At 34.7% G+C, this 16170-nt stretch overlaps 1 protein-coding gene across 1 annotated transcript in view; it reads left to right on the forward strand.

The window, feature by feature from the left end:
* Positions 1 to 2862, forward strand: part of LOC148453344 (cytochrome P450 4A4-like) — a 180329-nt gene extending 177467 nt beyond the window's left edge. The window contains exon 8 of the mRNA XM_088462255.1: positions 2668 to 2862. Coding sequence (XP_088318381.1) covers positions 2668 to 2862 — 195 coding nt within the window. The remainder of the gene's footprint in view (positions 1 to 2667) is intronic.
* Positions 2863 to 16170: the final 13308 nt, after the last annotated feature.

Below are 16170 nucleotides of genomic sequence, written 5' to 3' on the forward strand. Positions count from 1 at the left end.
TATATTACTATAGTGATCACTGCCCTGTCCATAGCACACGGACTCATTGTGTCACCAGTGTTACCTGTATATAATATTACTATAGTGATCACTGCCCTGTCCATAGCCCACAGACTCATTGTGTCACCAGTGTTACCTGTATATAATATTACTATAGTGATCACTGTCCTGTCCATAGCACACGGACTCATTGTGTTACCAGTGCTACCTGTATATAATATTACTATAGTGATCACTGCCCTGTCCATAGCACACAGACTCATTGTGTCACCAGTGCTACCTGTATATAATATTACTATAGTGATCACTGCCCTGTCCATAGCACACGGACTCATTGTGTCACCAGTGCTACCAATATTGCTATAGTGATCACTGTCCTGTCCATAGCACATCGACTCATTGTGTCACCAGTGTTACCTGTATATAATATTACTATAGTGATCACTGTCCTGTCCATAGCACACGGTCTCATTGTGTCACCAGTGCTACCTGTATATAATATTACTATAGTGATCACTGTCCTGTCCATAGCACACAGACTCATTGTGTCACCAGTGCTACCTGTATATGACATTACTATAGTGATCACTGTCCTGTCCATAGCACACAGACTCATTGTGTCACCAGTGCTACCTGTATATAATATTACTATAGTGATCACTGTCCTGTCCATGGCACACGGACTCATTGTGTCACCAGTGCTACCTGTATATAATATTGCTATAGTGATCACTGTCCTGTCCATAGCACACGGACTCATTGTGTCACCAGTGCTACCTGTATATAATATTACTATAGTGATCACTGCCCTGACCATAGCACACAGACTCATTGTATCACCAGTGCTACCTGTATATAATATTACTATAGTGATCACTGTCCTGTCCATAGCACACGGACTCATTGTGTCACCAGTGCTACCTGTATATAATTTTACTATAGTGATCACTGCCCTGACCATAGCACACGGACTCATTGTGTCACCAGTGCTACCTGTGTATAATATTGCTATAGTGATCACTGTCCTGTCCATAGCACACGGACTCATTGTGTCACCAGTGCTACCTGTGTATAATATTACTATAGTGATCACTGTCCTGTCCATAGCACATGGACTCATTGTGTCACCAGTGCTACCTGTATATAATATTACTATAGTGATCACTGTCCTGTCCATAGCACACAGACTCATTGTGTCACCAGTGCTACCTGTATATAATATTACTATAGTGATCACTGTCCTGTCCATAGCACACAGACTCATTGTGTCACCAGTGCTACCTGTGTATAATATTACTATAGTGATCACTGTCCTGTCCATAGCACACGGACTCATTGTGTCACCAGTGCTACCTGTATATAATATTACTATAGTGATCACTGTCCTTTACATAGCACATGAACTCATTGTGTCACCAGTGCTACCTGTATATAATATTACTATAGTGATCACTGGGCCTGATTCAGAGCCGGACGCTCTGACCAGAGCACTCGCTCTGAATCAGGGCCCTCCTACCTAACATTGGAGCGGCCTCTTGGATGCTCGCATAGCTGTGGGTTACCAGCCACAACTTATGCGAGCGTCCATGATGATGGTCGCGTTGGTCAAGACCATTGCGACCATCGGGCTTGTGATGAGACCCTGCGGTAGGGTCTCTCTGCCGCAAGCCCAGGAGTGCTTTTGGCTCTATAAGAGCCAAAATCACTCCCACTGACATCACTACTGATGTCTGTGGGGCCGGACCCAGATGGTAGGCGTTCCCAGGGGAATGCCTCCGTCTGGCAGCTAGGCCCCTGGCATGCCCACCAAAGGGGGCATGCTGTCACTCACCATCGACAGCACGCCCCCTTCGGTGCGAGATCCCAAGCGACGGATTCCCCGCATGTGCACTGGGCCACCATCGACCCGCTTGCGAACGGGTCTGAATCAGGCCCTCTGTCCTGTCCCTAGGACACGGACTCATTGTGTCACCAGTGCTACCTGTATATAATTTTACTATAGTGATCACTGTCCTGTCCATAGCACACAGACTCATTGTGTCACCAGTGCTACCTGTATATAATATTACTATAGTGATCACTGTCCTGTCCATGGCACACGGACTCATTGTGTCACCAGTGCTACCAATATTGCTATAGTGAACCCTGAGCTGTCCTGTGCACATCACCCATGTGGCTCCCTACCACTGGAACTCTCTCCCTATCAGACTCTCCACCTCTCTCCAAAGATTCAAATGGGCTCTCAAAACCCACGTCTTTATCAAAGTCTCATCCTAACCCACCCCTTGTATTCTCACCTCTCTCACTTACACGTCTGTCTGACTGACCTCCCCTATAGAGTGTAAGCTCTCAGGAGCAGGCCCCTTTTCCATCATCTATTCCTCCTTTCCTTACCAATGCCCTCATCTAGTTCCCATGGTTTTCTTTTTGTCATTGGTGTCATCTGCATCCATGGACTAGGGCTGACTTACGTTATTGATGCCATGTATGTATTATGTATATATAACTGTATGCACTGTGCACGGCCCTGCAGGCCCCTCGCGGTGCCCTATAAATAAAGGATAACAGTCTCACAACACTGGACCGAGGAGTTTGCTGAAGAGGAGAGATGATGGTGAGAGCTCTATTGATTGGTCAAATTACTTGATGAGTGAACCTTTTCCCCAGGATGAGAGCGGTCAGGGCCTGTCCGATGAGGACCTGCGGGCGGAGGTGGACACATTCATGTTTGAGGGACATGATACCACAGCCAGCGGGGTCTCCTGGATATTATACTGTATGGCCAAGTACCCCGAGCACCAGGAGAAATGCCGGGAGGAGATCCGAGAGGTCCTGGGAAAGCGGAGCACAGTGGAGTGGTGAGAACTTTACTGTATTATTTTTTTATAATGTTATATTATTGTGCATCATTTTTATTTGATGTGTGTAAAATTAATAGTACAACACAAGGCCGGCCCCAGGTATACTCACACAGTGTGCGGACATTTTTGAAGTGCCCCCTCCACCAATCCAGATATGTTCATAATGATTACTATCAAATAAAGAAAATAAGCCCCCACAGGATAAAAAGGAAACACACACATTGGCCCTTACAGGAAAATAAAGCCACACTGGCTCTACAGCAGACATATACTTAGTTACTGAGCTAATATGAGTTGAAGATACAGGGCTGCTTCCTCACTTATCACGCATCTGATGGCGCTGGGGGCGGGATTCTTAGTATACCAGGTTCTAAGGTGCGCTGGCTCACGGGTCCACTATCTTCCTCTAGGGACCAGCAGCAGAGACACCGTGACAGAGGGGTAAGCGTCTCCCTTTTTGCAGACATAATGACCAGGCTCTGTAAGATACAACACTCTTATTATTAGCTCGATTTGGGAGGAGGATGAGATTGATACAACATAGCTCAGATACCTTATGACAGTAGAAGACAAGTTGTTACAATTTTGAAACGGGTTTCAAATGCTTTATAAGCAAAGATCAGAACAGACCATTACAGGATAGTATATAATGTAGCTCACCTGTCAGGTCAATCCTTGGTTTTTCTTTAAAAAAAAAACTTATGTGCAACCTCGGCTTAAAACACTTTCACCCACTCCAGGAATACGATAGGGCACAAATGATCAAATGCAACTTGTAGCAGTAAAGCATTGTAGCAGAAAAGCATGCACATGCAGACATAAGCCCAAGCACGTTTCCTTCCTGACAACATGTATGTATGTGTGTGTGTCAGTGTCGCTCACACATAATAATAACACAGTAATGTCTCTATAAGTGAGCTTAACAATTGGCACACATGGGGACAATGTTACATGCAGCAGGCCTCAGGCAGGTAAATGCAGGAAAGGGAGAGTTGCTCCCAATTGCTCCAATACAGCAATGTCTCTACAAAGCCGGTTTAGCAGGTCGGCACACACCTGTACAGTATTGTACGCAGCAGAGCTCAGGCAGGTAAATGTGAGTGTTACTCCCAAGTGACAGTACAGCAATGTCTCCAGCACGCTTCATCAGGTCGGCACACATGTATCCCATGTTGCATGCTGCAAATTTTAAGCCAAAATCACAGTCAGGTAAGTATGTGCTGTTCTCAGAATAAAGGCCTGGCAGCGCCTCCTGTGCAGAAGGTGGGTACACACCACGGCGGGAGAATATACGGCCTACAATAACAGCTCAGTATGTGCTGTTTCCAGGAGAGTTACAGAAGCTGCTCATACACCAGAACAACTGTCCTCCAACCATGGAATAAAAATCCAGTAATGTATGTGAGCAAATGACAATCAGCAAATTGCTCCCAAACACATTTCATATAACACTAATATAACATCACAGCATTGCATGTAATCATCACTCTATATAATACATGTAACACTAATATAACATCACAGCATTGCATGTAATCATCACTCTGTATAATACATGTAACACTAATATAACATCACAGCATTGCATGTAATCATCACTCTGTATAATACATGTACCACTAATATAACATCACAGCATTGCATGTAATCATCACTCTGTATAATACATGTAACACTAATATAACATCACAGCATTGCATGTAATCATCACTCTGTATAATACATGTAACACTAATATAACATCACAGCATTGCATGTAATCATCACTCTGCATAATACATGTACATTTAACACTAATATAACATCACAGCATTGCATGTAATCATCACTCTGTATAATACATGTAACACTAATATAACATCACAGCATTGCATGTAATCATCACTCTGTATAATACATGTACATGTAACACTAATATAACATCACAGCATTGCATGTAATCATCACTCTGTATAATTATACATGTAACACTAATATAACATCACAGCATTGCATGTAATCATCACTCTGTATAATACATGTAACACTAATATAACATCACAGCATTGCATGTAATCATCACTCTGTATAATACATGTAACACTAATATAACATCACAGCATTGCATGTAATCATCACTCTGTATAATTATACATGTAACACTAATATAACATCACAGCATTGCATGTAATCATCACTCTGTATAATACATGTAACACTAATATAACATCACAGCATTGCATGTAATCATCACTCTGTATAATACATGTAACACTAATATAACATCACAGCATTGCATGTAATCATCACTCTGTATAATACATGTAACACTAATATAACATCACAGCATTGCATGTAATCATCACTCTGCATAATACATGTACATGTAACACTAATATAACATCACAGCATTGCATGTAATCATCACTCTGTATAATACATTTAACACTAATATAACATCACAGCATTGCATGTAATCATCACTCTGAATAATACATGTAACAATAATATAACATCACAGCATTGCATGTAATCATCACTCTGTATAATACATGTACATGTAACACTAATATAACATCACAGCATTGCATGTAATCATCACTCTGTATAATTATACATGTAACACTAATATAACATCACAGCATTGCATGTAATCATCACTCTGTATAATACATGTAACACTAATATAACATCACAGCATTGCATGTAATCATCACTCTGTATAATACATGTAACACTAATATAACATCACAGCATTGCATGTAATCATCACTCTGTATAATACATGTAACACTAATATAACATCACAGCATTGCATGTAATCATCACTCTGTATAATACATGTAACACTAATATAACATCACAGCATTGCATGTAATCATCACTCTGCATAATACATGTAACACTAATATAACATCACAGCATTGCATGTAATCATCACTCTGTATAATACATGTAACACTAATATAACATCACAGCATTGCATGTAATCATCACTCTGTATAATACATGTACATGTAACACTAATATAACATCACAGCATTGCATGTAATCATCACTCTGTATAATTATACATGTAACACTAATATAACATCACAGCATTGCATGTAATCATCACTCTGTATAATACATGTAACACTAATATAACATCACAGCATTGCATGTAATCATCACTCTGTATAATACATGTAACACTAATATAACATCACAGCATTGCATGTAATCATCACTCTGTATAATACATGTACCACTAATATAACATCACAGCATTGCATGTAATCATCACTCTGTATAATACATGTAACACTAATATAACATCACAGCATTGCATGTAATCATCACTCTGTATAATTATACATGTAACACTAATATAACATCACAGCATTGCATGTAATCATCACTCTGTATAATACATGTAACATTAATATAACATCACAGCATTGCATGTAATCATCACTCTGTATAATACATGTAACACTAATATAACATCACAGCATTGCATGTAATCATCACTCTACATAATACATGTAACACTAATATAACATCACAGCATTGCATGTAATCATCACTCTGTATAATACATGTAACACTAATATAACATCACAGCATTGCATGTAATCATCACTCTGTATAATACATGTAACACTAATATAACATCACAGCATTGCATGTAATCATCACTCTGCATAATACATGTACATGTAACACTAATATAACATCACAGCATTGCATGTAATCATCACTCTGTATAATACATGCAACACTAATATAACATCACAGCATTGCATGTAATCATCACTCTACATAATACATGTAACACAAATATAACATCACAGCATTGCATGTAATCATCACTCTGTATAATACATGTAACACTAATATAACATCACAGCATTGCATGTAATCATCACTCTGCATAATACATGTACATGTAACACTAATATAACATCACAGCATTGCATGTAATCATCACTCTGCATAATACATGTACATGTAACACTAATATAACATCACAGCATTGCATGTAATCATCACTCTGTAAAATACATGTAACACTAATATAACATCACAGCATTGCATGTAATCATCACTCTGTATAATACATGTAACACTAATATAACATCACAGCATTGCATGTAATCATCACTCTGCATAATACATGTACATGTAACACTAATATAACATCACAGCATTGCATGTAATCATCACTCTGTATAATACATGTACATGTAACACTAATATAACATCACAGCATTGCATGTAATCATCACTCTGCATAATACATGTAACACTAATATAACATCACAGCATTGCATGTAATCATCACTCTGCATAATACATGTACATGTAACACTAATATAACATCACAGCATTGCATGTAATCATCACTCTGTATAATACATGTAACACTAATATAACATCACAGCATTGCATGTAATCATCACTCTGTATAATACATGTAACACTAATATAACATCACAGCATTGCATGTAATCATCACTCTGTATAATACATGTAACAATAATATAACATCACAGCATTGCATGTAATCATCACTCTGTATAATACATGTAACACAAATATAACATCACAGCATTGCATGTAATCATCACTCTGCATAATACATGTAACACTAATATAACATCACAGCATTGCATGTAATCATCACTCTGTATAATACATGTAACACTAATATAACATCACAGCATTGCATGTAATCATCACTCTGCATAATACATGTACATCTAACACTAATATAACATCACAGCATTGCATGTAATCATCACTCTGCATAATACATGTACATGTAACACTAATATAACATCACAGCATTGCATGTAATCATCACTCTGTATAATACATGTAACATTAATATAACATCACAGCATTGCATGTAATCATCACTCTGCATAATACATGTACATGTAACACTAATATAACATCACAGCATTGCATGTAATCATCACTCTGTATAATACATGTAACAATAATATAACATCACAGCATTGCATGTAATCATCACTCTGTATAATACATGTAACACTAATATAACATCACAGCATTGCATGTAATCATCACTCTGCATAATACATGTAACACTAATATAACATCACAGCATTGCATGTAATCATCACTCTGCATAATACATGTACATGTAACACTAACATAACATCACAGCATTGCATGTAATCATCACTCTGCATAATACATGTACATGTAACACTAATATAACATCACAGCATTGCATGTAATCATCACTCTGTATAATACATGTAACACTAATATAACATCACAGCATTGCATGTAATCATCACTCTGTATAATACATGTAACACTAATATAACATCACAGCATTGCATGTAATCATCACTCTGTATAATACATGTAACACTAATATAACATCACAGCATTGCATGTAATCATCACTCTGTATAATACATGTAACACTAATATAACATCACAGCATTGCATGTAATCATCACTCTGTATAATACATGTAACACTAATATAACATCACAGCATTGCATGTAATCATCACTCTGTATAATACATGTAACACTAACATAACATCACAGCATTGCATGTAATCATCACTCTGCATAATACATGTACATGTAACACTAATATAACATCACAGCATTGCATGTAATCATCACTCTGTATAATACATGTAACACTAATATAACATCACTGCATTGCATGTAATCATCACTCTGTATAATACATGTAACACTAATATAACATCACAGCATTGCATGTAATCATCACTCTGTATAATTATACATGTAACACTAATATAACATCACAGCATTGCATGTAATCATCACTCTGTATAATACATGTAACACTAATATAACATCACAGCATTGCATGTAATCATCACTCTGTATAATACATGTAACACTAATATAACATCACAGCATTGCATGTAATCATCACTCTGTATAATTATACATGTAACACTAATATAACATCACAGCATTGCATGTAATCATCACTCTGTATAATACATGTAACACTAATATAACATCACAGCATTGCATGTAATCATCACTCTGTATAATACATGTAACACTAATATAACATCACAGCATTGCATGTAATCATCACTCTGTCATAATACATGTAACACTAATATAACATCACAGCATTGCATGTAATCATCACTCTGTATAATACATGTAACACTAATATAACATCACAGCATTGCATGTAATCATCACTCTGTATAATACATGTAACACTAATATAACATCACAGCATTGCATGTAATCATCACTCTGTATAATACATGTAACACTAATATAACATCACAGCATTGCATGTAATCATCACTCTGTATAATACATGTAACACTAATATAACATCACAGCATTGCATGTAATCATCACTCTACATAATACATGTAACACTAATATAACATCACAGCATTGCATGTAATCATCACTCTACATAATACATGTAACACTAATATAACATCACAGCATTGCATGTAATCATCACTCTGTATAATACATGTAACACTAATATAACATCACAGCATTGCATGTAATCATCACTCTGCATAATACATGTACATGTAACACTAATATAACATCACAGCATTGCATGTAATCATCACTCTGCATAATACATGTACATGTAACACTAATATAACATCACAGCATTGCATGTAATCATCACTCTGTATAATACATGTAACACTAATATAACATCACAGCATTGCATGTAATCATCACTCTGTATAATACATGTAACACTAATATAACATCACAGCATTGCATGTAATCATCACTCTGTATAATACATGTAACACTAATATAACATCACAGCATTGCATGTAATCATCACTCTACATAATACATGTAACACTAATATAACATCACAGCATTGCATGTAATCATCACTCTGTATAATACATGTAACACTAATATAACATCACAGCATTGCATGTAATCACTCTGCATAATACATGTACATGTAACACTAATATAACATCACAGCATTGCATGTAATCATCACTCTGTATAATACATGCAACACTAATATAACATCACAGCATTGCATGTAATCATCACTCTACATAATACATGTAACACAAATATAACATCACAGCATTGCATGTAATCATCACTCTGTATAATACATGTAACACTAATATAACATCACAGCATTGCATGTAATCATCACTCTGCATAATACATGTACATGTAACACTAATATAACATCACAGCATTGCATGTAATCATCACTCTGCATAATACATGTACATGTAACACTAATATAACATCACAGCATTGCATGTAATCATCACTCTGCATAATACATGTAACACTAATATAACATCACAGCATTGCATGTAATCATCACTCTGTATAATACATGTAACACTAATATAACATCACAGCATTGCATGTAATCATCACTCTGCATAATACATGTACATGTAACACTAATATAACATCACAGCATTGCATGTAATCATCACTCTGTATAATACATCTACATGTAACACTAATATAACATCACAGCATTGCATGTAATCATCACTCTGCATAATACATGTAACACTAATATAACATCACAGCATTGCATGTAATCATCACTCTGCATAATACATGTACATGTAACACTAATATTACATCACAGCATTGCATGTAATCATCACTCTGTATAATACATGTAACACTAATATAATATCACAGCATTGCATGTAATCATCACTCTGTATAATACATGTAACACTAATATAACATCACAGCATTGCATGTAATCATCACTCTGTATAATACATGTAACAATAATATAACATCACAGCATTGCATGTAATCATCACTCTGTATAATACATGTAACACAAATATAACATCACAGCATTGCATGTAATCATCACTCTGCATAATACATGTAACACTAATATAACATCACAGCATTGCATGTAATCATCACTCTGTATAATACATGTAACACTAATATAACATCACAGCATTGCATGTAATCATCACTCTGCATAATACATGTACATCTAACACTAATATAACATCACAGCATTGCATGTAATCATCACTCTGTATAATACATGTACATGTAACACTAATATAACATCACAGCATTGCATGTAATCATCACTCTGCATAATACATGTAACACTAATATAACATCACAGCATTGCATGTAATCATCACTCTGTATAATACATGTAACACTAATATAACATCACAGCATTGCATGTAATCATCACTCTGTATAATACATGTAACACTAATATAACATCACAGCATTGCATGTAATCATCACTCTGTATAATACATGTAACACTAACATAACATCACAGCATTGCATGTAATCATCACTCTGCATAATACATGTACATGTAACACTAATATAACATCACAGCATTGCATGTAATCATCACTCTGTATAATACATGTAACACTAATATAACATCACAGCATTGCATGTAATCATCACTCTGTATAATACATGTAACACTAATATAACATCACAGCATTGCATGTAATCATCACTCTGTATAATTATACATGTAACACTAATATAACATCACAGCATTGCATGTAATCATCACTCTGTATAATACATGTACCACTAATATAACATCACAGCATTGCATGTAATCATCACTCTGTATAATACATGTAACACTAATATAACATCACAGCATTGCATGTAATCATCACTCTGTATAATTATACATGTAACACTAATATAACATCACAGCATTGCATGTAATCATCACTCTGTATAATACATGTAACACTAATATAACATCACAGCATTGCATGTAATCATCACTCTGTATAATACATGTAACACTAATATAACATCACAGCATTGCATGTAATCATCACTCTACATAATACATGTAACACTAATATAACATCACAGCATTGCATGTAATCATCACTCTGTATAATACATGTAACACTAATATAACATCACAGCATTGCATGTAATCATCACTCTGTATAATACATGTAACACTAATATAACATCACAGCATTGCATGTAATCATCACTCTGTATAATACATGTAACACTAATATAACATCACAGCATTGCATGTAATCATCACTCTGTATAATACATGTAACACTAATATAACATCACAGCATTGCATGTAATCATCACTCTACATAATACATGTAACACTAATATAACATCACAGCATTGCATGTAATCATCACTCTGTATAATACATGTAACACTAATATAACATCACAGCATTGCATGTAATCATCACTCTGCATAATACATGTACATGTAACACTAATATAACATCACAGCATTGCATGTAATCATCACTCTGTATAATACATGCAACACTAATATAACATCACAGCATTGCATGTAATCATCACTCTACATAATACATGTAACACAAATATAACATCACAGCATTGCATGTAATCATCACTCTGTATAATACATGTAACACTAATATAACATCACAGCATTGCATGTAATCATCACTCTGCATAATACATGTACATGTAACACTAATATAACATCACAGCATTGCATGTAATCATCACTCTGCATAATACATGTACATGTAACACTAATATAACATCACAGCATTGCATGTAATCATCACTCTGTTTAATACATGTAACACTAATATAACATCACAGCATTGCATGTAATCATCACTCTGTATAATACATGTAACACTAATATAACATCACAGCATTGCATGTAATCATCACTCTGTATAATACATGTAACACTAATATAACATCACAGCATTGCATGTAATCATCACTCTGCATAATACATGTACATCTAACACTAATATAACATCACAGCATTGCATGTAATCATCACTCTGCATAATACATGTACATGTAACACTAATATAACATCACAGCATTGCATGTAATCATCACTCTGTATAATACATGTAACATTAATATAACATCACAGCATTGCATGTAATCATCACTCTGCATAATACATGTACATGTAACACTAATATAACATCACAGCATTGCATGTAATCATCACTCTGTATAATACATGTAACACTAATATAACATCACAGCATTGCATGTAATCATCACTCTGTATAATACATGTAACACTAATATAACATCACAGCATTGCATGTAATCATCACTCTGCATAATACATGTAACACTAATATAACATCACAGCATTGCATGTAATCATCACTCTGCATAATACATGTACATGTAACACTAACATAACATCACAGCATTGCATGTAATCATCACTCTGCATAATACATGTACATGTAACACTAATATAACATCACAGCATTGCATGTAATCATCACTCTGTATAACACTCTGTATAACACTAATATAACATCACAGCATTGCATGTAATCATCACTCTGTATAATACATGTAACACTAATATAACATCACAGCATTGCATGTAATCATCACTCTGTATAATACATGTAACACTAATATAACATCACAGCATTGCATGTAATCATCACTCTGTATAATACATGTAACACTAATATAACATCACAGCATTGCATGTAATCATCACTCTGTATAATACATGTAACACTAATATAACATCACAGCATTGCATGTAATCATCACTCTGTATAATACATGTAACACTAACATAACATCACAGCATTGCATGTAATCATCACTCTGCATAATACATGTACATGTAACACTAATATAACATCACAGCATTGCATGTAATCATCACTCTGTATAATACATGTAACACTAATATAACATCACTGCATTGCATGTAATCATCACTCTGTATAATACATGTAACACTAATATAACATCACAGCATTGCATGTAATCATCACTCTGTATAATTATACATGTAACACTAATATAACATCACAGCATTGCATGTAATCATCACTCTGTATAATACATGTACCACTAATATAACATCACAGCATTGCATGTAATCATCACTCTGTATAATACATGTAACACTAATATAACATCACAGCATTGCATGTAATCATCACTCTGTATAATTATACATGTAACACTAATATAACATCACAGCATTGCATGTAATCATCACTCTGTATAATACATGTAACATTAATATAACATCACAGCATTGCATGTAATCATCACTCTGTATAATACATGTAACACTAATATAACATCACAGCATTGCATGTAATCATCACTCTACATAATACATGTAACACTAATATAACATCACAGCATTGCATGTAATCATCACTCTGTATAATACATGTAACACTAATATAACATCACAGCATTGCATGTAATCATCACTCTGTATAATACATGTAACACTAATATAACATCACAGCATTGCATGTAATCATCACTCTGTATAATACATGTAACACTAATATAACATCACAGCATTGCATGTAATCATCACTCTGTATAATACATGTAACACTAATATAACATCACAGCATTGCATGTAATCATCACTCTACATAATACATGTAACACTAATATAACATCACAGCATTGCATGTAATCATCACTCTACATAATACATGTAACACAAATATAACATCACAGCATTGCATGTAATCATCACTCTGTATAATACATGTAACACTAATATAACATCACAGCATTGCATGTAATCATCACTCTGCATAATACATGTACATGTAACACTAATATAACATCACAGCATTGCATGTAATCATCACTCTGCATAATACATGTACATGTAACACTAATATAACATCACAGCATTGCATGTAATCATCACTCTGTTTAATACATGTAACACTAATATAACATCACAGCATTGCATGTAATCATCACTCTGTATAATACATGTAACACTAATATAACATCACAGCATTGCATGTAATCATCACTCTGTATAATACATGTAACACTAATATAACATCACAGCATTGCATGTAATCATCACTCTACATAATACATGTAACACTAATATAACATCACAGCATTGCATGTAATCATCACTCTGTATAATACATGTAACACTAATATAACATCACAGCATTGCATGTAATCATCACTCTGCATAATACATGTACATTTAACACTAATATAACATCACAGCATTGCATGTAATCATCACTCTGTATAATACATGCAACACTAATATAACATCACAGCATTGCATGTAATCATCACTCTACATAATACATGTAACACTAATATAACATCACAGCATTGCATGTAATCATCACTCTGTATAATACATGTAACACTAATATAACATCACAGCATTGCATGTAATCATCACTCTGCATAATACATGTAACACTAATATAACATCACAGCATTGCATGTAATCATCACTCTGCATAATACATGTACATGTAACACTAATATAACATCACAGCATTGCATGTAATCATCACTCTGTATAATACATGTAACACTAATATAACATCACAGCATTGCATGTAATCATCACTCTGCATAATACATGTAACACTAATATAACATCACAGCATTGCATGTAATCATCACTCTGCATAATACATGTACATGTAACACTAATATAACATCACAGCATTGCATGTAATCATCACTCTGTATAATACATGTAACACTAATATAACATCACAGCATTGCATGTAATCATCACTCTGTATAATACATGTAACACTAATATAACATCACAGCATTGCATGTAATCATCACTCTGTATAATACATGTAACAATAATATAACATCACAGCATTGCATGTAATCATCACTCTGTATAATACATGTAACACTAATATAACATCACAGCATTGCATGTAATCATCACTCTGCATAATACATGTAACACTAATATAACATCACAGCATTGCATGTAATCATCACTCTGTATAATACATGTAACACTAATATAACATCACAGCATTGCATGTAATCATCACTCTGCATAATACATGTACATCTAACACTAATATAACATCACAGCATTGCATGTAATCATCACTCTGCATAATACATTACATGTAACACTAATATAACATCACAGCATTGCATGTAATCATCACTCTGTATAATACATGTAACACTAATATAACATCACAGCATTGCATGTAATCATCACTCTGCATAATACATGTACATGTAACACTAATATAACATCACAGCATTGCATGTAATCATCACTCTGTATAATACATGTAACACTAATATAACATCACAGCATTGCATGTAATCATCACTCTGTATAATACATGTAACACTAATATAACATCACAGCATTGCATGTAATCATCACTCTGTATAATACATGTAACACTAATATAACATCACAGCATTGCATGTAATCATCACTCTGTATAATACATGTAACACTAATATAACATCACAGCA

This window comes from Taudactylus pleione, unplaced genomic scaffold, assembly GCF_031769625.1.
Source record: "Taudactylus pleione unplaced genomic scaffold, aTauple2 ptg001168l, whole genome shotgun sequence".
Taxonomy (NCBI): domain Eukaryota; kingdom Metazoa; phylum Chordata; class Amphibia; order Anura; family Myobatrachidae; genus Taudactylus; species Taudactylus pleione.